The sequence below is a fragment of the Geotrypetes seraphini genome, chromosome 8 (genome assembly GCF_902459505.1).
Source record: "Geotrypetes seraphini chromosome 8, aGeoSer1.1, whole genome shotgun sequence".
In the NCBI taxonomy this organism is placed as follows: Eukaryota; Metazoa; Chordata; class Amphibia; order Gymnophiona; family Dermophiidae; genus Geotrypetes; species Geotrypetes seraphini.
The window spans coordinates 82,269,969-82,293,199 of NC_047091.1; the positions used below are offsets into that span (position 1 = coordinate 82,269,969).

The window sequence follows — 23,231 nt, forward strand, 5'->3', positions numbered from 1 at the left end:
ATTAACCACTGTAGCCTTTAGGAATATTGTGCTAATTGTTTACTTCTTGTCTGTATTTTTCTTATTCTGGTATTTCCTTGAAAATGTTTAATGAAGGTCAGTTTGCTTTCTATTCTAAATGTCAATCTGGGATCAAATGACCTAACTTTTGGAAAGGCTATCGGTCTCATTGTTCAACAGAAAGTCTTTCATATATTTAAGCCCCACCTGCCAAACCTGTAATGCTGCACCTGTTTTCAAAATCATTGCTCTCTCTCTCTATATATATATCCTATATAATAAAACTCTAAGCGCGCATGCGCACTTAGAGTTTTGTGATTCCTGGCTCCGATTTTCGAACATGGAGCAACTTCCCTCTCGCCGTCACTCACCGCCAGAGTGCCGCCTCACTGCTGCCGCTGATTTGGGGGGGGGGGCACAGGCGCACCTGCCAGCATCTTCTCACCCTCCTCCCTCTTGCCTGCTCACCCGCCCGCCGCAGCTCCTCTCTCGAACGGGCCGGGGATCGCAGCCAACCACCGATCACCTACACGAACAAAGTGAGGAGCCGGCCCGGGCGGCGCAAGGTCCAGCCCGACCCCGGCTCTGCCTAGCGCTGGCTGCACAGCCGAGCTGCTGCTGTTGCTGCTCCGCGCAACCCCGGCCTCCTCCTCCTCCCACAGATGTGTACGCACGAAGCTTCCCTGGGAGGGAGGGGAACGGCAAGCAACGGAGAGGAGGGAGTGGGAGCAGGCCACAGAGGCTGTCGGTGCCTGCAGGCCGTGGCGGCTTCAGGCGGATGTCGGTGAAGGGCAGACAAAAAAGAACGGAGGTAAGGGTTGCTTCTGGACATGGGAAGAGGTGCTGATGGACGGGGGGGGGGGTGGATGGGCAGAAAAAGGAAGGGAGGCCAACTGCTGGACAGGGGGAACAGAAAAGAGGTACTGTAGGACAGGGGAAGAGGTGCTGATGGGAGGGGTAAAAAAAGGAAGGGAGGCCTACTGCTCGACAGGGGGAGCAAAAAAGAGATGCTACAGGACAAGGGAAGAGGTGCTGATGGACAGGGGGGGGCAGAAAAAGGAAGGGAGGCCTACTGCTGGACAGGGGGGGGTGTTAAAACAAAGGGAGAAGGGCTTCTGCTGGATAAGGGGAGCAGTGAAGGGGTGGTGATGGACACAGGGGAAGAAAATGGAAGGGAGAATGGACAGGGAGAACAGGCAAGGGGTGGTAGTGGACAGCTGAGGAAAAGAAAGAAATACAGAAACAGGCTAAGGACAGAGAAAGAAAGAAATACAGACACACACATATTCTAGCACCGGTGCGCTCTAAGAAACGAATAAACCATCAGTACTTTAAAAAAAGCTAACAGAAGTCTTTAAAAAGTGTTCAGGCCCCAGCTCTCAGCTCTCGTTGGCAAAGTTTGAAAAGCCCGCCCCTGAAGTGACTGGTCAGACAAGAATTCCTTCCCTGCCGGAAGAGAATACTCTAGAAATCGATTTTGATAAGGTGTTGTTTGTGGGAGGGAAAGTTTTTATTCCCAACCCTATTTTCCCTGGACGGCTCAAAGCTGTCATTTTCCTAATGTTACCTTCTGTTCTAAAACCCCATTGATATTCCTATCATTTTGGCTATGTCATGTTCTTTTTGTCCCTTTTCTTCGACATCTTTCTACTAGCAGGTAAGCCACTGAACACTTTGCCTCATCTCCTTATAAGCTTGAGCTGTGCGCCAAAATACTACACAGCCAGTCCCGATCCCTGTAACAAGGTTAGCTCACAATTAACACACCCACTTCCATATAGTACACTAGCTGATGCCCCGGCGTTGCACGGGTATTTAATTATAGCAATAACACTGTAAATGGATTCAAATAAAGATACTTTATAGTGGTAAATAAAATTATTTTTTACAGCTTAATAAAAAGTACAATATTCAAATTATAATGTGAAATATTTGACAAAATGAATACAATACAACTAACGCAAAACGTGATTATAAACAACATTTTTAGTTTCACCTCCTGGAGCAAGAACATATAAATTATTGGGTGAACCCAGCCCTGAGCAAGCAACATAGAGTTGTGGGCCGCGAGACCCCCAGAACATATCACCCCAGGTAGTGAGGGATCTGCATACCAAGTTTCGTTCAAATCGGTCAAGCCGTTTTTGAATTACTGTGAGAATGGCAGCTTTTTACATTTTTTCCATTGACATGAATGGGTGAAATCTGATTTTCTGTTTGTAGCTCCGCCCACGTGTGCAGGTGGGCCGCGAGATCCCCAGAACATATTACCCCAGGTAGTGAGGGATCTGCATACCGAGTTTCGTTCAAATCGGTCAAGCCGTTTTTGCGTGATCGCGGCACATACACACACACATACATACCTCCGATTTTATATATATAGATTTAAGTCTTGCCAAGTTTACAACTAGTGTTTACAGAAGAAAAACGGGTTCATTCAGCAAACTGGCTCTTTCCATGATAAGAGTGGGTGGCTCTGAAAAGAGCCTTTGGGTTTCTGGTTAACGTCCTCTCAACGGGATAGCTTTATTTGCCTTTGGCCGCTTTGTGGCTCTCGGTTTTCTTGGGCAGTAGCACAGCCTGGATGTTAGGCAGGACGCCGCCCTGCGCGATGGTGACTTTCCCCAGCAGCTTATTCAGTTCTTCATCGTTGCGGATGGCCAGCTGCAAGTGCCTGGGGATGATCCGAGTCTTCTTGTTATCGCGCGCGGCATTGCCGGCCAGCTCTAAGATCTCAGCGGTCAGATACTCCAGCACCGCTGCCAGATAGACCGGGGCGCCGGCACCCACCCGCTCAGCATAGTTGCCCTTCCTCAGCAGCCTGTGCACACGCCCTACGGGAAACTGCAGCCCTGCTCGGGACGAGCGAGTCTTGGCTTTAGCTCGAGCCTTCCCTCCTTGTTTGCCGCGCCCAGACATTTTATAATTAAATTGACTTTGTGAGAATAAAAGAATCACAATCGCTTCAATCCTGGAACTTTTATACTTTCCTAAAGCTTCACTACATCGTTTTTGATTGGATAAACCAGTTCAGCCCCGCCTATGAGGCTGATTATCGCGGTCCAATCCCGCTCTAAAAAGTAACCCGAGGATATCGCCAACACTTAGCTAGATCCAATAGCAAGGAAAGGCGCAGCAACACGAATTTGCATAAGAGTACTATAAATAAAGCCTTCGGCCGTTCTTCAGCATACTCTGTTTGCTTACTTTTGGAAAGCATTTAGGAGCTATACTGAGATGCCCGAGCCAGCCAAATCAGCTCCCGCAGCCAAGAAGGGCTCCAAGAAAGCGGTGAGCAAGACTCCGAAAAAAGATGGGAGAAAACACAAGCGACGAAGGAAGGAAACCTACGCTATTTATGTCTATAAAGTGCTGAAGCAGGTTCATCCCGACACCGGCATTTCCTCCAAGGCTATGGGCATCATGAACTCCTTCGTGAGTGACATCTTTGAGCGCATCGCCGGAGAAGCCTCCCGCCTCGCTCATTACAACAAGCGCTCCACCATCACCTCCAGGGAGATCCAGACCGCAGTGCGCCTCCTGCTGCCCGGTGAACTGGCCAAACACGCCGTGTCCGAGGGCACCAAGGCAGTCACCAAGTACACCAGCTCCAAGTAATTGCGGGCTTAGCCTACAGCTCTACAAACCAAACCCAAAGGCTCTTTTCAGAGCCACCCACGTGCTACACATAAAGAGATGGATTTCTAGTTTATACAGCACTTCTCTTCAAAGTTCTGAGCGAGGTGTTTTCCTTTTCCCCTCACCTGTTTTTAAAACCTCGTTGTTGCTAGCCCCCATGTCCCGCATACCCTAAATAAGATAGCATAAAACACCCAAGAGCGCGTCTTCCCAGGAAGGGGTAAAACGCGGATCTCAGCCTCATATCCTTAAAAATGTTCATTAACAATTATTTCAGGTTTCATGTCTGCATGCCCCTCATTCCAGCGCTGTAACTGTTGCAGTTTCTAACACTACGGGTGTGTGCTGACAGTCTTTTTAAGGAAACACTTCAGCTAAGAAAAGGTATTTTTGCTTGGTTCAAACTGGTCTTGAACTCAGATCAGCTGGGCCCAAGACATCAGAGCCTAAAAGCGACAAAACTTATCATTTTACAAGCGAAGAGAGTAGCCTAGAGGTTAGGGCAGCTGTCTTGGGCTCTGCTGCTGTGGCTAAAGTGTATCCTCAAATTTATTAATAAGACTGTCAGTACAGAGCTGTGGGTAACATATACCAGGAGTGGAATGAGTGGCTAAAACCCGGACCTGAAAGTATGAAATCTGAAACCTGAGCTGTGAATTAACATATATAAAGAGGGGCGGTTAAGATCCCCGTGGCTAAGACAATTTGTTGCAACAGATAGCTAAAAAGACACTGAGATTACAGCTCTGTTCTTGAAAGCGTAGGTGGCTCTTAAAAGAGCCTTTGGGTTTTGTGAACTGAAAAATCAATGACACTCTTTAACCTCCGAAGCCATACAGAGTGCGGCCCTGGCGTTTCAAGGCATATACCACATCCATAGCGGTTACGGTCTTTCGCTTGGCGTGCTCGGTGTAGGTGACGGCATCTCGGATGACATTCTCTAGGAAAACCTTCAGCACCCCACGAGTCTCTTCATAGATAAGACCAGAAATACGTTTTACGCCACCTCTGCGCGCCAGGCGTCGGATTGCAGGCTTCGTGATGCCTTGGATGTTATCGCGCAGAACCTTCCTGTGCCGCTTGGCGCCCCCTTTACCCAGACCTTTTCCGCCTTTGCCACGTCCAGACATCTCGTGCTAGCAAAGCTGAAAATACTACAGTGATAAATCGGCAGGCGAAGTGCTCTTAATATACAAGAGGATCCGACCTGATGGAGAACTGAGTTTTCTGCAAACGCGGGAAAACCAAGCTACAATTTATGCCTCCAAATTTGTGTCCATTCTGCAAATTCTCCAAGGTCGTATTCAAAAGACAGAGAACTGAACTGATCCTTTCCCTGCTCCACACACATGCTGGCGTTGTTAAAGTGCTGTGAATAATATAAACATGGAATATAAGCACTAATAAAAAGCCCGAGAGCCTGTCTCGACGGGCGGCTCTAACGCGGAGCTGGGTGGCCCGCGTTGCCGTCCGTCGGGAAGATAGACAGGAGGAGGTGGGTAGGCAGGTAAAATTTTAAAGAAGGGAGGAGGTCTTTCCCACCGTGGGACGGACCTCCTATAGGTCAAATTGGGGCCGCAGGGTTGGGTGGGTGGGGGGGTATATAAGCTGGAGGCTCGGAGGACCGTAACGGTTTCCGGTCCTCCGAGGCAGCTTTCGGCGGAGTCGGGCGGTCTGAGGCCTACCACGTGTCCAGTTTCATTTTCTCCTGACGGTGCGGTTGGCTGGTTTTCGTGCGATGGCTACTCGGTGCGTCGATGACTCCCCAGATCCCTTCGAACTGTCCCTTTTGGCCGGTGATTCCCTAGATGAGGCGGACCCGGAGCCGGTGAGTAATGCGGCGGGGAGGGGTAGATCTTTGCCTCCACGGCGCTCGCGTTCGGCAGCCCGAACAGCGATAGCGCTGGAGGTTGCAGGGGTGGTGCCGGCTCTGAATAGTGGTGCGGGGTCGACCCGCAGGGGCGGTGGCAGGAGGCCGGTTGTCAGGGGGAGGAGCCGTGGGGCGTCTCGGTGTGGGGCCGGGTTGCGGGTAACTCCTGCAGGGGCCCTCGGGGGGGTTATGGGCCCTCCTTCTGCTGGGGTTCCTTCAGCATCCAGCTTGCCGGTGGCTGTGCTGGGTGCCGTCGGGATGGCCAGGGATGGACCGGGTTTAGACCAGATGGGGGAGGCGTCTTCTTCCACGAGGGGGGGAGAGTCTGTGGCGGGGGGGGGGCGTTTGATCCTCCTGTCCTACCGTCTACGTCGGGGACGGGTCAGGGGTTTCCAGTCAGCTCCCCTGGTTGGTGGCCGCCTTGGTTGTCGGGGCCTTGGGGGGCTCCTTGGGGTTCTGGTCCATGGGCAGTGGGTCCGCCTCCGTTTCCTGGAGCAGTTCTGCCTCCGCCTTGGGGCGCTGGGGCTGCGGTAGGTGGTGGTCCGAGGGGGTTCGAGGGGATGGGTGATCGGCAGCCGGGGGCTAGGAATCCGGGGCTAACATACCCTCATACTGTGCAGGTTGCTGGCCCCTCTTTGGATTTTTTCCCCCAGGATGTCATCGCTGGACGGGAGAGCAGTTCCGGGCCGTCTGCGGCGGACGTATCAAGCAGAGGACAGGCTGCTGCTCATCAGCCGAGAGTCGAGGAGCCAGCACGAGTAGATCGTGGAGGCTCGGCGATGGTGGTTGCTTCGGAAGGCGCCACTCCTGGAGCGGAGGTTGCCGGACACAGGACTGACAGCGACAGGACCACGGGTAACATGGCCCTTGTGGCTGGGAATAGAGGCAAAGGGAGGAAGGGGAGGGGAAAGGGGAAGGGGAAGGGTAAGAGGGGCCGTCGGACTAGGGCTTCTTCTTCGTCCTCTTCGTCTTCTTTAACCTCTTCTTCTTCTTCTTCGACGTCGTCTTCTTCGTCGGAGTCACTGCGGCGGGTAGCGGGTGATGGGCATGCGCAGGAAGGTGATGATCGGGGGGCCCCTGCCCTCGTGGCGCTCTCGGAATTATGGGAAAAGGTTCCGCGGTCCCTGCGTCGCAAGATTAAGAAGCGTGCTTGTATTGATGTTTTTCAGCTTTTAGAGGGTCGGGTGCGCGGACGTAAGAAGAAAACTAAGAAGGCGGCAGGGAAGCCGAAAGTGGGGTTGGTGTCTCGCAATGTCTTGAACTGGACACGGGCGTTCCTGAGGTTAGCCAGTGTCTGGGGGCGAGAGCATCCACAGGACTATGGTCTTCTGCTGGCCTATGCGGACTCCATTCTGGATGCTTATCAGCGGTTCGGTGGGTGGGCGTGGCTTAATTATGATGAAGTGTTTCGGGATAAGATGGAAGAGAACAGGCACCTGTCTTGGGGCACGCAAGACATCAATTTGTGGTTGACGCATATGGCGAAACCCGGTGGGTCTGGTCCGAGTGCTTCTGGTAAGCCGGGGTCTCAATTCCCTGTGGGAGTTCGTTCCTTTCGTCCCCCGGGAAGCCCTGGGGCGGGGGGTGGCCCAGGCGTCTGTTGGCTGTTTAATAAATCGTCCTGTTCCTTTCCCGAATGTCGCTTCCGTTATGCCTGTTCCTTGTGTGGGCAAGCGCACTCGGCGCTCAAATGCCCCAAGAGAGGAGTTGGGGCGCCTTCCGCCCCAGCCAAGTGACTTGGGGGATCAGGGGTTGCCCGGTCCGGGTGGGTGTCATGCAGCCTTGGTTGGACCAATACAGGGATGTTCGGGCGGCGGGGGTTCTAGCTCGGGGATTTCGCGAGGGTTTTGTGATTCCTTGTTCGATGCCTCAGTCTAATGTACAGGCTTCTAACGCGTCTTCTGTATCTCAGTTGCGGGAGGTAGTGCGGCGGAAGTTGCGTGAGGAACTTGACATGGGGCGGGTTGCAGGTCCCTTTCGGGAGCGCCCGTTCCCGGTGATGGTGTTGTCTCCATTAGCGATCATTCCTAAAAAGGAGCCTGGTAAATATCGTTTGATCCATAATTTATCCAGGCCTGTGGGGCACTCTGTGAACGATGGCATTCCTCGTGACCTCTGTTTGGTTAGATATGCTTCTTTTGATAGTGCTTTACAGTTGGTGCACATTGCAGGCCGTGGAGCCTTGTTAGCCAAAGTTGACATTGAATCGGCCTTCCGGTTGCTACCGGTTCATCCGTCCTCCTATCCTTTACTGGGGTTTCGGTTCGAAGGTACATTCTATTTTGATAGGTGTCTGCCGATGGGTTGCTCGATATCATGTGCCTTGTTCGAGTTATTTAGTTCGTTCCTCCATTAGGTTACTGTGCGGCGAGCGGGGAAGGTGTCGGTAGTTCACTATTTAGATGATTTTCTTTTCGTGGGGGGGGGCGGGTTCGGAAGATTGTGAACTGCTAAAGACTACGTTTGAGCACCTAGCTGCGGAATTTGGAGTCCCATTAGCTGCTGATAAATCTGAGGGGCCTACTTCCTCTCTCACCTTTTTGGGCATTGAGATCGACTCGCTGTCCATGGTGACTCGGCTTCCTCAGTGCAAGGTACGTCAGTTGCTGTCTTTGATCACCTTGGTACGGGGTACTCGAAAGCCTACTCTGCGGGTTGTTCAGTCTTTGTTGGGGTCCCTTAATTTTGCTTGTCGGGTCCTGCCTATGGGACGGGCTTTTTCCCGTCGTTTGGCGGCGGCGACGTCGGGTGTTCGTGATCGTCGTCACTTTGTTCGTATTACAGCCGGGATCCGGGCGGATTTGCAGATGTGGTCGTTGTTCCTCACTCATTTTAATGGGTCTCTCCCGATCCAGTTCCCGGACGTTTCCAGTTTAGATCTAGACCTGCAATCTGATGCTGCCGGTGGTGTGGGTTTCGGTCTTTATTGTCAAGGAGACTGGTGCGCTGCGGCGTGGCCGGAGAGTTGGCGACGGGCTGGTGTTACCCGCAATGTGACCTTGCTGGAGCTTTTCCCCTTGTTGGTGGCGTGCGACTTATGGCCGGAGAAGTTGCGGAATAGGCGTGTCGTTTTCTGGTGTGACAACATGGGTGTGGTTGAAGTTGTGAATCGGCAGGCTGCCAGATGTTTGCAGGTGAATGCTGTGATGCGAGAACTTATTCTGCGTTGTTTACGGCTTAACTTATACATTAGGGCTCGTCACGTACCAGGCGTTCAGAACAGGCTTGCTGACGCTCTCTCTCGTTTTCAATTCTTGCAGTTTCGAGAGCTGGCTCCTACAGCGAAGGCGGAAGGGTCGCCGATGCCAGAGCGTTTGTGGAACCTGGTGGTGAGCGGATCTGGCGAATATTGCAGCAGTCGGTAGCTCCTTCCACTTGGACCCGGTACAATAGGGGTTTCTCGACCGTGTTCGGATTCCTGCGCGCTCGGGGTTGGGTACCAGGCCCCGTATCTGAGGTATTGCTGGCTGACTTCTTGGCCGGTTCTCATCTGGAGGGCTATTCCCGTAGTGCGGCGGCTGGCCACTTAGCGGACTTTGCTTTCTTTTGTAGGGCCTTTGGTTGGTCATGCCCTGCGTCAGGCTTTTTGCCCCGCCGGATGCTGGCGGCCTGGGGTAGGGTGGCTCCGCGGCTGCCTGACTCCCGGCTGCCGGTCACGCATGCCTTGCTATCCCGTCTTATTGAAGTATTGCCGGTAGTGGCGAGTTCAGCCTTCGAAGCCTGTTTGTTCCGTGCTGCCTTTTCCTTGGCCTTTTTCGGAGCCTTGCGAGTGGGGGAGTTGCTAGTTCACCCAGCGGACGGCTCGGGTTCGAGGGGTCTCCAGTTTAGCCAAGTTCGGATGGATCAGAGTTCGGTGCGCCTCTTCATCGCCCGTTCTAAGTCGGACCAGCTGGGCAGGGGACGCATGGTGGTTCTACACCGTGTGGCGTGTTGCGCTTCGTGCCCCGTCCTATCCCTGGCTGCCTATATGGCGGTTCGTCCTCATTTAGATCTGGCCTTGTTGATCCATGTGGATGGGGCTCGGCTCATGCGATATCAATTTTTGGCGGTCTTGCGGCGGGCTCTGAGTCGGTGTGGTGAGGAGCCGGTGCGCTACGGCACTCACTCCTTCCGCATTGGTGCAGCTACTAGTGCTTTTGAAGCGGGTGTGCCTGCTGCGGCTATTCAACAGCTTGGCCGTTGGTCGTCCGCGGCCTATTGTGGCTACATTCGTCCGTCGGGTTCTGGACTGACAGGATCCCAGCTGGGGGGACGGAGTTGATAGGTGATACAGCTAGTGGTGTTGGGGGGTGCTTGCATTGGGGTGGGTGGCACTGGTTCACTGCATGGCTTTCTGTTACTAACCCCTGGGTTTACGGGAACATGTGCTGTGCGTGACTGCTGAGTTTTGCCTTGCAGATGCTGTTCGGCGATTACTGTCGGTTTGGATCATTGGGCACTCCTTCGTCCATTGGGCGGGGGAGCGTGCGGTGATCAGACCGTGCGGTCAACACTTGGGCCTTCGTCGGCACGGAGTCTACGTCTCGTGGTGGGGTCAGCGAGGCATGCGTTGGCATCAGCTGCTGCCTCTTCTAGATGACCTTCGACATCATGCTCGGCGTCCGGATCTGTTGCTGCTTCATCTTGGGGGCAACGATGTTGACTCGTTTAGCGGGAAATGTTTAATTGACACTGTAATCGATGATCTCGGGGTGATTCGGGGTTGGTTTCCTGCTGCTCGGATTGTTTGGTCTGACATTATACCGCGCCCTAAGCGGTTGGTGTTGCGCAGGTGGACCAGAGGGCTCATCAAGGTTAATCGTCAGATCGGTCGGTGGGTGGAATCTAGAGGGGGATTGCAGATTAGGCACTCTTGGGTTGATGTCTCTTGTTCCGGGTTGTTTTACAGGGATAGAGTGCATCTTTCAGACATTGGGTGGGATCTATTGTTAGACGATTTTGCTTCTTGTTGTGAACGAGTGCTGGACCTCTAACCGCAGCTCTGTTCATTGTTGGGGGGGGGCCTGCAACGAGTTTCAGGCCTGTGGCGGTATCCCGAGCTACTGGCGGCTGGTCTCATCATGGGATGAGTGGTAGGCCGGCTGGGAGCCGTGCCGGTGGGTCGGATGACCCTGGACAATGGGGCATGTGGGGACATGCCACCCCTCGGACCCTTGCTTAGACGGCAGGGTCGGGGGCCATTTTCATCTATGTCGGTAGCTCGGGATCAGGGGTCACAATGGTGGGTTCCATTGTGGCGGTTTAATTAGATAAAATGTTAGTTAAGGATGTTTATATATGTTGTTTACTATATGTAAATTGTATTTAAATATGTTTTACAATAAACAGGGCTGCGGCCAGGTTTATCCACTCAGGTCTATGTGTCTTATTGGTGTGAGGGTGGGATTGGTAATTAATGTTGAAATGGTATGCATTGGGGAAGCGGGCCGCTCCAGCTTCCGCTGTTATGGGGACATGAAGTATTATTTACCCTGCACAGCTCAAACCTTCACTCACTCCCATCTTAAAGCTACTTTCCTTTTTCTTGGGTCTCTTGGTTGGTTGATTTAAGCTGAGTTATTGTCTCAGTATTTTCAATGCATTGTCATTACACCATGATCTGCATGAAGGATAAATGTGGAACAGAAATGAATAGCACCATTCTAAATCAAATGTGCCACACCCTGAGCACTCCATAGGGCAGGGGAAAAATGAGTAGTGATCTAAGGAAACTTGAAGAGAGAGCAAAATATAAGATTTTGTGTCAAAAATGGGTAGGACTATGTATCTGGAGATGCGGTAAACCAAGGCAGCAGTACATGACATAGGAGTGAAGCGCAAATGTTGCACTGCAGAGCAGACAGGATAACCATGTCCAGTGACCCTGGTTTATCCTGATTCTGTATCCATCTTAAATGCCACAAAATTTGAACTTTGTATGACAAAGGCAACAGTCTCGTCTCCAAGCACTGCCTTCTCCGCAATCCTTTTAACCTTTTGTCACCTATGGGACATAGAGGCAGGATAATTGGGCCCGAGCAGCAGGGGAGAAGAAGGAGAAATATGGAGCAAAGGCCTTGTACAGCTCCTATCCTACTAACAATCGTGGAGGGTGAATGATGATGTGCAGGACCGGATGAAGGTTGCTAAATCAAGGAGGAAGAAAAATGGAAAGTGATTGGGGCTTAATCCACGGTGGGGATTGTAAGGGGAAATAAGTAGGTGGATCGTAGGGCAAGCCAGCTGAGTGGAGAGAGATTGAACGGATTCCAGGGTGGAGGAAGGATGAGGATAGAAACTGGTTAACTGGGAGTGGGGTTAGGGGTGGTAGAAACATAAGAACTGAAGCATTACTTACTATCGATGTGAGACTCACTGGTCTGTAAATCGCAGCTTCTGCCCTGCACCCCTTTTGTGCAGTGGAGTGATGTTAGCTGTTTTCCAGTCCAAGGGGACTCTTCCCGTACTTAGTGAAAGATTGAACAGCATGGAAAACGGTTCCGTGAAGTCCTAGCAGACCCAGACTGGAACCTATTTCTAGAGCTATACTCCAAATACTCCAAATCCAACTGCCTACTAGATAATTGCCCACCCTCCATCATGAAAATAGCTCCCCCCCCCATTCAAAGTGGAACTCTTCAACTGGCTTCGGCGTCTTCTATCCACTGCGGCCAACCCTAGCGGAAACAGGAAGTAGTCAGAAAGGGCGGGCCGCAGTGGACAGAAGACAGCAAAGCCAGCGTTAGCGCAGTGCAGCGCTTTTCTCTTTATTTTTAAAAGCGGGTGAAGCGGCTGAGCCGGCGAGAAGGAGGAGGTGGTGGTTTTGGCAGTGAGTGAGGGCGGGAGGGGGGGAGTCGCCGGTTGTGCTGTGCTTTCCCGATCTGTCCGCCGCATATGCACTCTGGCCACGGACCTACGGATCAGGGATTACAGATCACGCAGGTCTGAGTGCGCATGCGTGGCTAGCTTTTTATTATATAGGATTTGGGCTCCTACAAGAAAACCATCAAACGTCTAAGACTCATTCAAAACACCGCCATCTACCTAATCTTGGCCTCAAAAAGTCAGACCATATCAGCCCTTACTACAGAAAACTTCACTGGTTGCCACTAGAAGCAAGAATCATCTTCAAATTAGCCTGCCTCTACTTCAAAACCCTAACTGGCTTGTCCCTGATATCTCTCTCTCACCACTTTGCGTTCCCAAGTACCACTCGCACACGCAATGCCTATCTGTTTACCTACCCATCCCTAAAGGGATGCACCTACAAAAGATTCCTTAATAGAACTCTCTCATTCCAAGCTGGCAGATGGACAGATTGCCTGACCACCCTCATCTCATCTGCCCCATCTTACTCATACTTCAGGAAATCTCTCAAATCTTACCTATATGATAAATTTCTCGAACCCCTCCCCTCCAAATAACCAAACCCTTCCACCTCTCCTCCTCCGATCTCTCTCGTACCATTTCTTTCACTGTATAAATATCGCTGCTGTAGATGTACAGAATCCTGCACTGTAATTCTGCTTTGCTTTAGAAACACAAAAACATAGAAAGATGACGGCAGATAAGGGCTACAGCCCATCAAGTCTGCCCACACTATTGACCCACCCTTTTAAGTCTACTGACCCCCTTAAGTATAATTGTAATTATACTGCCACTCTACTGACCCGCTCTTTCAAGTCTATACTCTAGTGACCCTATCCCTTGGCATGACTCTCGTAGGGATCCCACCTAGGTATCCCATTTGTTCTTGAAGTCTGGGATGCTGCGTGCCTTGATCACCTGCACTGGAAGCTTGTTCCAATGCTCAATCACTCTCTCCGTGAAGAAGTACTTCCTGGCGTCTCCACGAAACTTTCCTCCCCTGAGTTTGAGCGGATGTCCTCTTGTGATCAAGGGTCCCCTGAGAAGAAAGATATCATCTTACACCTTGACCTGTCCCGTGATGTACTTAAATGTCTCAATCATGTCTCCCCTCTCCCTACGCTCCTTGAGAGTGTAGAGCTGCAGTTTGCTCAGACTTTCTTCGTATGGGAGACCCTTTAGCCCCGAGACCATCCTGGTGGCCATCCGCTGAACCGATTCAATTCTGAGCACATCTTTAAGGTAATGTGGCCTCCAGAATTGCACACAATATTCCAGATGAGGTCTCACCATGGCTCTGTACAATGGCATCATGACTTCAGGCTTCCTGTTGACGAAGCTTCTCTTGATACAACCTATCATCTGCCATGCTTTAGATGAAGCCTTCTCCACTTGAGCGGCAGCCTTCATGTCAGCACCGATGATTATCCTAAGTCTCGTTCTGCCGTAGTCCTGGTTAAAGTTTCTCCATTCAGGGTGTAAGTTCTGCATGGATTTCCGTTACCGAGATGCATGACCTTACATTTCTTGGCGTTGAAGCCCAGCTGCCAGATCGAGGACCAACTTTCTAAAGTACGCAGGTCATGCTCCATAGTATCCCGTAGATTGTAGCCGTTTACTATATTGCATAGTTTGGCGTCATCAGCGAATAAGGTTACCTTACCTTGAAGCCCTTGAGTCAGATCCCCAATGAATATGTTGAAGAGGAGTGGGCCCAGGACTGAACCCTGCGGCACTCCGCTTGTCACCTCCGACATTTTAGAGAGGGTACCGTTAACCACCACCCTCTGAAGTCTGCCACTAAGCCAATCTTTAACCCATGCAGTTAGAGTCTCTCCTAACCCCATCAAATTCATCTTGTTCAGCAGCCTGCGGTGTGGGACGCTGTCAAAAGCCTTGCTGAAGTCCAGGTATACGACGTCCAAGGACTCTCCTGAGTCCAGCCTTCTTGTTACCCAGTCAAAGAAGCTGATAAGATTGGACTGGCATGACCTACCCTTGGTGAATCCATGTTGACTGGGATCCCAGAGATTTCCCTCGTTCAAGATCATATCTAATTTATGCTTAATTAGTGTTTCCATGAGTTTACACACTATTGAGGTGAGACTCACCGGTCTATAGTTCGCAGCCTCAGCCTTGCAACCCTTTTTATGCAGAGGAACGACGTTGGCTGTTTTCCAGTCCAACGGAACTGTCCCCGTACTTAGTGAGAGATTGAAGAGCACTGCCAACGGTTCCGCCAGAACATCTCTCAATTCTCTGAGCACTCTTGGGTGTAAATTGTCCGGTCCCATGGCCTTGTTTACCTTGAGCCTTGTCAGTTTGCTGTAGACGTCCCCAGGTGTGAACTCAAAATTCTGAAACGGGTCTTCCACTGCTTTCCGCAGTATTAACACCTATGCTAAATATGTACAGTCCCTGCATTGTAATTTGCTCTCAACTGCATAGTACATTCCTTTACATTGTATCTTTGCTGTAAAGAAACATAGAAACATAGAAGATGACGGCAGAAAGGGGCCATGGCCCATCAAGTCTGCCCATTCTAATGACCCACCCCCCCATGACATTACCTACCTCCCATTTCCTTTTAAAGTCTGGCACGCTGCTGGCCTCAATTACCTGAAGTGGAAGTTCATTCCAATGATCAACCACCCTTTCAGTGAAGAAATACTTCCTAGTGTCGCCATGAAATTTCACACCCCTGATTTTCAGCGAATGCCCTCTTGTGGCCGAGGGACCTTTAAGAAAGAAGATATCCTCTTCTACCTCGATACGGCCCGTGATATATTTAAACGTTTCAATCATGTCTCCTCTCTCTCTACGTTCCTCGAGTGAGTATAGCTGTAATCTTTTCAGCCGTTCCTCATACGGGAGATCTTTGAGCCCCGAGACCATCCTGGTGGCCATCCATTGAACCGACTCAACTCTCAGTACATCTTTTTGGTAATGTGGTCTCCAGAATTGTACACAATATTCCAGATGAGGTCTCACCATGCATCAATACAACGGCATTATGACTTCGGGCTTCCGGCTGACGAAACTCCTACGGATGCAACCCATCATTTGTCTTGCCTTTGATGAAGCTTTCTCCACTTGATTGGCTGTTTTCATGTCTTCGCTAATGATCACCCCCAAGTCACGTTCTGCCCTAGTTCTAGCTAAGGTTTCACCATTTAGTGTGTAAGGTCTGCACGGATTTTTGCTGCCAAGGTGCATGACCTTACATTTTTTAGCATTGAAGCTTAGCTGCCAAGTCGAGGACCAATGTTCCAATCGAAGTAGGTCCTGCTTCATACTGTCGGGCATGATGCCTTTACTTACTATGTTGCATAGTTTGGCGTCATCAGCGAATAATGTGATTTTACCTTGAAGCCCCTGAGTTAGGTCTCCTACGAATATGTTGAATAGGATCGGGTCCAAGGCCGAGCCCTGCGGCACTCCAGTGGTCACCTCCGACGTTTTTGAAAGGGTGCCATTTACCATCACTCTCTGAAGTCTACCGTTTAGCCAATCATTGACCCATGCAGTTAATGTTTCTCCCAAACCCATCGATTTCATCATGCTCAATAACCGGCGGTGTGGGACACTATCAAAAGCTTTACTAAAGTCCAAGTACACGATATCTAGGGACTCCCCCACATCCAGCTTTCTCGTTACCCAGTCGAAGAAGCTAATTAGGTTGGATTGGCAAGACCTTCCCTTAGTAAATCCATGTTGGAGGGGATCCTGTAGATTTTCCTCGTCCAGTATCATATCTAGTTTGTGCTTAATTAGTGTTTCCATGAGTTTACTCACTATGGATGTGAGACTCACCGGTCTGTAGTTTGCAGCCTCTGCCCTGCATCCCTTTTTCTGGAGAGGGATGACATTAGCTGTTTTCCAGTCCAGAGGGACTCTTCCCGTATTCATGGAAATATTGAAGAGCATGGATAACGGCTCTGCCAGGACATCACACAACTCTCTAAGCACCCTGGGGTGTAGATTGTCCGGTCCCATGGCTTTGTGCACTTTGAGTCTTGATAGTTCGCAGTAGACGCTGCAGGGTGTAAACTCAAAATTCCTGAACGGGTCTTCCGAGCTTTGCTTTGCTTGGAACTGTGGACCGGACCCCGGTGCCTCGCAGGTAAAGACTGAGCAGAAGTATTCATTTAGTAGTTCTGCTTTATCAGAATCCGATTCTACATAATTCCCATCTGCTTTCCTGAGGCGTACTATCCCATCTGTTCCTTTTTCCATCACTGATGTACCTGAAGAAGGATTTTTCCCCTTTCTTAATATCATTCGCTAGATTCTTTTCTATTCAAAGCTTGGCCTCTATTGGCTGCCGTTTTGACAGCTTTAGACCTGGCCAGATAGTCTTCTTTTTTTGCATCTCCTTTACCTGATTGTTTGTAGGAAATAAATGTTTTTTTCTTCTTTTTAACGAAGTCCGAGATTTCTGTAGTGAACCACTGGGGTTTATTGTTTCTCCGTCGTTTGCTTACCATTTTTATATAGCGGTTTGTTGCTTCGTGTAGGATAGATTTCAGGGTTGACCACATAGTCTCCACATTATCGGTTTCAGCCTGGTCTTGCAGTGCCCGATGGACGAAATCTCCCATGCGTTTGAAATCAGTGCCCCGAAAGTTAAGGACCTTTGTTGTTGTGGTACAGTCTCTTACATTGTAAACTGCTCTGAACTGTTTGTGGGATTGCGGTATACAAAAATAAAGTTATTATTATTAAACTCATGGAAACACTAATTAAACATGAATTAGATACAATCCTGATGAGGAGAATCTACGGGATCCCCACCAAAATGGATTTACCAAGGGTAGGTCCTGCCAATCCAATCTAATTAGCTTCTTTGACTGGGTCACAAGAAAACTGGATTTGGGAGAGTCCTTAGACATCATGTACTTGGACTTCAGTAAAGCTTTTGATAGCATTCCACACCGTAGGTTATTGAACAAGATGAAATCGATGGGATTAGGAGAAACACTAACTACATGGGTCAATGATCGGCTAAGTGGTAGACTTCAGAGGGTAGTGGTTAATGGTACCCTCTCCAAAACATTGGAGGTAACCAGTGGAGTACCGCAGGGCTCAGTCTTGGGCCCGATCCTCTTCAACATATTCGTAGGAGACTTGACTCAGGGGCTTCAAGGTAAAATAACATTATTTGCTGATGATGCCAAACTATGTAACTTAGTAAGTAATAGCAATTTGCCTGACGGTATGACACAGGACCTACTCTTGTTGGAACATTGGTCCTTGACTTGGCAACTTAGCTTCAACGCTAAGAAATGTAAGGTCATGCACCTTGGCAGTAAAAATCTGTGCAGAAATTACACCCTAAATGGTGAGACCTTAACTAGGACTGCAGAAGATCGTGATTTAGGAGTAATCATTAGTGAAGACATGAAAGCTGCTAATCAAATGGAGAAAGCTTCATCCAAGGCCAGACAAATGTTGGGGTATATCCGTAGAAGTTTCGTTAGCAAGAAGTCCGAGGTCATAATGCCTTAGTACAGATCCATGGTGAGACCTCATCTGGAATACTGTGTACAATTCTGGAGGCCACACTACCGAAAAGATATGCTGAGAGTTGAGTCAGTTCAACGAATGGCCACCAGGATGGTCTCGGGGATCAAGGATCTCTCATACGGGGAGAGGCTGACTAGATTGCGGCTGTACTCTCTCAAAGAACATAGAGAGAGGGGAGACATGATTGAGACGTTTAAATATATCACTGGTCGTATCGAGGGGGAAGATAATATTTTCTTTCTTAAAGGCCCCTCAGCCACAAGAGGACACCCGCTAAAAATCAGGTGTGGGAAATTTCATGGCGACACCAGGAAGTATTTCTTCACCGAAAGAGCGGTTGATCATTGGAATGAACTCCCAGTGCAGGTGATCAAGGCCAGCAGCGTGCTAGATTTTAAGAATAAATGGGATGCACATATGGGATCTCTAAGAGGGTAAATTTGGGGGAGGGTCATCAGAGTTGACAGACTTGATGGGCTATGGGATATCTAAGAAGGCAATGTTAGGGGGGTGGGTCATTAGTGTGGGCTATGTGATATCTAAGAGGGCAAAGTTAGGGGGGTGGGTCATTAGTGTGGGCAGACTTATGGGCTATGGCCCTTTTCTGCCGTCATTTTTCTATGTTACTATACTGTGACAGACCGAAGTTCCATTAAACCTAGGGTTCTTTTTATCAAGCCGTGCTAGCGGTTTAATGCACATACCGCACACTAAACCGCCGGCTGTGCTAGCTGCTACTGCCTCCCTTGAGCAGGCGGCAGTTTTTAGGCTAGCGCAAGGGTTAATGTGTAATGAAACATAGCGCGCATTAACCTCGCTAGCGCAGCTTGATAAAAGGAGTACCTAGTATCCTGTTTCTAACAGTGGCCAACCTAGATCACAAGTTCCTGTCAAAATCTCAATGAGTAAAACAGGAAGGGGTAAAACGCGGACCTGACGGACCTCACGGATCTAAAACCGTACGTCCTTAAAAATCTGAGGTTCGTGTCCGTGCCGCTTGTAGTTTCTGTCTCTTACAGACCTCTATGACATTTTAGCGCTGACGGATCCGTCTCAGCATAGGGAGGGAAAAGTATTAGGATCCGTCAGCGCTAAAATCTCATAGAGGTCTGTCAGAGCCAGAGACTAGTGCTGGAGCAGCAGAGCAGAAGCCTTATGTATAGGTTTAAGCCTGCCGGATCTTATTATAGTTTACAGTAAGGGTACATTATAGTGAATCAGGCTTCCTGGATCGCAAATTGGAGGTCTCTTTCAGGAGATCGAGAAAACCCGGCGCTTAACAGGGCTGTTTAACCATTTTGCGCTCTGCTTATCCTTTAAGCTCGACATAGAATTTGGCTCTGACAGACTTCTATGAGATTTTAGCGCTGATGGATCCTAATACTTTTCCCTCCCTATGCTGAGACGGATCCGTCACAGCTAAAATGTCATAGAGGTCTGTAAGAGACAGAAACTACAAGCTGCATGGACACGAATCTCAGATTTTTAAGGACGTGCGGTTTTAGATGTGTGAGGTCCGTCAGGTCCGCATTTTACCCCATCCCGAGTAAAACAGATTTTATGCTGTGTATTCTAGAAATAAACAGAGGATTTTCCCAAGACCATTTTATATTCAAATATATTTATTGAGCTCAACAAAACTAAGTAACAAGCAATTCAGTTACGTAAAGGGGAAGCGACCAGCGAGAGAGGAGGTGGGGCCGTTGGACGATGGGGATAGGAAGGGAGTGATTAAAGAGGATAAAGAGGTAGCTGAGAGGTTGAACACGTTCTTCTCGTCGGTTTTCACGAGAGAAGACACATCTAATATACCGGACTCAGAGGAGCTCATGAGTGGGGAACAGGCCGAAAAATTGGAGCACATAGAGGTAAGTAAGGAGGATGTCCTCAAACAGATAGACAGGTTAAAATGCGGCAAATCGCCGGGCCCAGACGGGATCCACCCAAGGGTTCTGAAGGAACTAAGACAAGAAATAGCGGGCACAATCCAGCATGTTTGCAACCTATCCTTGAAAACTGGAGAGGTACCAGAGGACTGGAAATTGGCGAATGTCACACCTATCTTCAAGAAGGGATCGAGGGGTGACCCCGGGAACTACAGGCCGGTGAGCCTGACTTCAATTATAGGGAAGATGGTGGAAGCTATGATCAAAGACGGCATTTGCGAGCACATCGAGAGAAATGGCCTACTGAGAACAAGCCAGCACGGATTCTGTAAGGGAAAGTCATGTTTAACGAACCTTCTGTACTTCTTTGAGGGAATAAGCAGTCGGGTGGACAATGGGGAACCCATAGACATCATTTACCTCGATTTTCAAAAGGCTTTCGACAAGGTGCCACATGAAAGGCTGCTTAGGAAGCTGTGGAACCACGGGGTGGGAGGGGATGTGCACAGATGGATCGAGCACTGGTTGTCAGGTAGACTGCAGAGGGTCGGAGTGAAGGGCCAATATTCTGACTGGCAGGGAGTCACGAGCGGTGTGCCACAGGGATCGGTGCTGGGGCCGTTACTCTTCAACATATTTATCAATGACCTGGAAAAGGAGGCAAAGTGCGAGGTTATAAAATTTGCAGACGATACCAAACTGTGCGGTAGAGTTAGGTCCAGGGAGGAGTGTGAGGACCTGCAAAGGGACCTGGACAAGCTGGAAGACTGGGCAAACAAATGGCAAATGCGCTTTAACGTGGAAAAATGCAAGGTCATGCATATAGGGAAAAAGAACCCGTTGTTCAACTACAAATTGGGGGGGGGGGCATTGTTGGGAGACAGCAGACTTGACAGAGACTTGGGTGTGCTGGTGGATGCATCACTGAAGCCATCTGCACAGTGCGCAGCAGCCTCGAAAAAAGCCAACAGGATGCTGGGCATCATAAAGAGGGGCATAACAATTAGGACGCGGGAAGTCATCATGCCATTGTATCGAGCGATGGTGCGTCCACATCTGGAATACTGCGTTCAATATTGGTCGCCGTACCTCAAGAAGGACATGGCGGTACTTGAGAGAGTCCAAAGGAGAGCAACGAAACTGGTAAGAGGGCTGGAACACTGTCCATACGCCGAGAGGTTGGATAGGCTGGGGCTCTTCTCTCTGGAAAAGAGGAGGCTCAGGGGAGATATAATTAAACAATTAAACAATTAAACAAATACCATAAATAGATTGTAACCTACCCTCTCTAACTGCATTCATATGTATTTTTCATACAGTTCTTCACTGTCAGTTTAATTTCCATCCTATAAGTTCACATAGAATTTTTCTTTTTTCAACCATCTTTATTTTCTCTTCTTTATTAATTTCCAGGTACTTTAGTTAGATTGTGAGCCTTCAGGACAGTAAGGGAATTTTTTAAGTACCTTCTTACTTCTCATTTATAATCTTAATGTATATTTTCTTCAAACCGTTTAGAACCTAACGGATGTAGCGGTATATAAGAAATAAATTACATTACATTACATTACATATGATAGAGACCTTCAAGATCATGAGGGGCATAGAGAGGGTGGATAGGGACAGATTCTTCAGACTGAAGGGGACAACAGGTACGAGGGGGCATTCGGAGAAACTGAAGGGAGATAGGTTCAAAACAAGTGCAAGGAAGTTTTTTTTCACCCAAAGGGTCGTGGACACTTGGAATGCGCTACCGGAGGAAGTGATCAGGCAGTGTACAGTACAGGGATTCAAACAGGGATTGGACGGATTCCTGAGGGATAAAGGGATCGTGGGATACTGAGAGAGGTGCTGGGATGTAATACAAGTATAGAAAACTAACCAGGTAATAAGTATGGAAACCCAACCAAGTCGTGAATGTGCAAGACCGGAGAATTAGGACTTCGATGGGAAGATAGGACTTCAATGGGAAACCAAGGTGGCAAGGGGGCCCCTTCTGGTTATTCAGACAGGTCGTGACCTGTTTGGGCCGCCGCGAGAGCGGACTGCTGGGCAGGATGGACCTATGGTCTGACCCGGCGGAGGCACTGCTTATGTTCTTATGTTCAATAACAAGCAAGCTCAGCATTTTGAATAACAAAACCTGTACCTATAAATAACCCAACACAACCCACACCCCAAAATAAATAACCCCCCTCCCCCCAGGGTCCTCCTTCCAAATAGATCTCAGTCCAGAAAAATTTTAACCAGGTAACCAGGTGAAACAAAGGAAAACAAAATACAGAAATTCAACAGTTTAGCAAGCGGCTTCGGGCCAGCGGGGTCATTGTTGTCCAGAAGGGTTCCCAAGTCCGTTGAAAGACCCGGCCTGGGAGAGAAGAAAGGTCCGACACATCTCTCCGTTCCCACATCAAAAGGGTAATCATCCGACATCGCCAAAAAGAATAATCAGGAGCTGTATCTTCAAGCCAATGGGTCAAAATACATTTCAGGGCCACCAAGACAGCCATTTCAGAAAAGCAGCAGCGCCCCTCACTCGAGGGAAAAATGAGGAACAGTCCCAAATAATAGCAAAGGAGAACGACGAATGGAGATTTTCCAAATGCAGGAGGCGGCGCAGCTACTGCTGCTGGAGCAGTTTCGGCCATGCTCTGCTGTGTCGCACTCGCACCAAAGCCAAAAATTAAACCGATGAAGTTGCTTCTCGGCCCAAGCCGCTCCCACTATTTATAACAGATGCTGCCCACTGATTGGCTGCGGGCTCAGCGCCTGCCTGCTTCAGACAAAGGCTCCTCTCGCCCTTGTGTTTCTGAAGCCCTCTCAATTAACTTTTTATACTCAAATAACATTCGTTTGCACAATTATTCTCGTTCGGATCAGTAAAGAAGAGTTCATAGTTTGCCCTAAAATCAGTGTTTGCTTCTCATGCATATTAATAAAGTCTAAAAGAACCCTTCCATTGCTTCTTTCGGTCTTTCCCACCTTCCAAAGAGGTGCAACTGTTTTTTATTTGTGAAAATAATATCACTGTCAGGATCTGCATGGGCAGAAATTCCCTGCAATAGTTTTTAAGGAGATGTAAAACTGCTTTGCTCATAAATCAGCCTTTCCTCTTGGAAAATACTGACCGAGAACCCAAATCTAAGGGGAAAGAAATAACACACACCATTCTGCACTGTCCTAAGAATCTACCACAGTCTAGTCTCTTATGCAATAAAAACAAAAATCTTTGGATTATAATTGATAGTCTCATTAATATATTAAAGCTGAGGATGCAGAAAATGTATGAAAGAGGTTTAACAAAGTACAGTTTGGCAATGGGCTAAATAGGAGTTCAATACTTGGATATCTCTCTGTTTTGTATTGGAGTCCCTGAGCAGCGGTGTGGTAAGAGTAGGTTTGCCCTAGGCGATATCTTATTGAGGGCGCAAACACCCATTTTCCTAGACTCATGCATAGGAAGT

The 23,231-nt window shown here is 49.1% G+C and overlaps 3 protein-coding genes across 3 annotated transcripts; 1 reads left to right on the forward strand and 2 right to left on the reverse strand.

Annotated features, from left to right (window-relative positions):
- Window positions 1–2,495: 2,495 nt before the first annotated feature.
- LOC117364906 (histone H2A type 1) lies at window positions 2,496–2,936 on the reverse strand. The gene has a single exon (XM_033954637.1). It carries the CDS (start codon window positions 2,917–2,919, stop codon window positions 2,527–2,529), a length of 393 nt encoding a protein of 130 aa, XP_033810528.1. The 5' UTR covers window positions 2,920–2,936; the 3' UTR covers window positions 2,496–2,526.
- A 262-nt stretch (window positions 2,937–3,198) lies between these two features.
- LOC117364907 (histone H2B 1.2-like) lies at window positions 3,199–3,676 on the forward strand. Its single transcript, XM_033954638.1, has one exon. It carries the CDS (start codon window positions 3,238–3,240, stop codon window positions 3,616–3,618), a length of 381 nt encoding a protein of 126 aa, XP_033810529.1. The 5' UTR covers window positions 3,199–3,237; the 3' UTR covers window positions 3,619–3,676.
- Window positions 3,677–4,402: 726 nt separating this feature from the next.
- On the reverse strand, window positions 4,403–4,789 carry LOC117364915 (histone H4). The gene has a single exon (XM_033954647.1). The coding sequence runs from the start codon at window positions 4,767–4,769 to the stop codon at window positions 4,458–4,460; it is 312 nt and encodes a 103-aa protein (XP_033810538.1). The 5' UTR covers window positions 4,770–4,789; the 3' UTR covers window positions 4,403–4,457.
- Window positions 4,790–23,231: the final 18,442 nt, after the last annotated feature.

What these genes read in the sequence shown, in the direction of transcription:
- LOC117364907 (XM_033954638.1), top strand. Translation starts at nt 3,238, where the DNA reads ATGCCCGAGCCAGCCAAATCAGCTCCCGCAGCCAAGAAGGGCTCCAAG.
- LOC117364906 (XM_033954637.1), bottom strand. Translation starts at nt 2,919, where the DNA reads ATGTCTGGGCGCGGCAAACAAGGAGGGAAGGCTCGAGCTAAAGCCAAG.
- LOC117364915 (XM_033954647.1), bottom strand. Translation starts at nt 4,769, where the DNA reads ATGTCTGGACGTGGCAAAGGCGGAAAAGGTCTGGGTAAAGGGGGCGCC.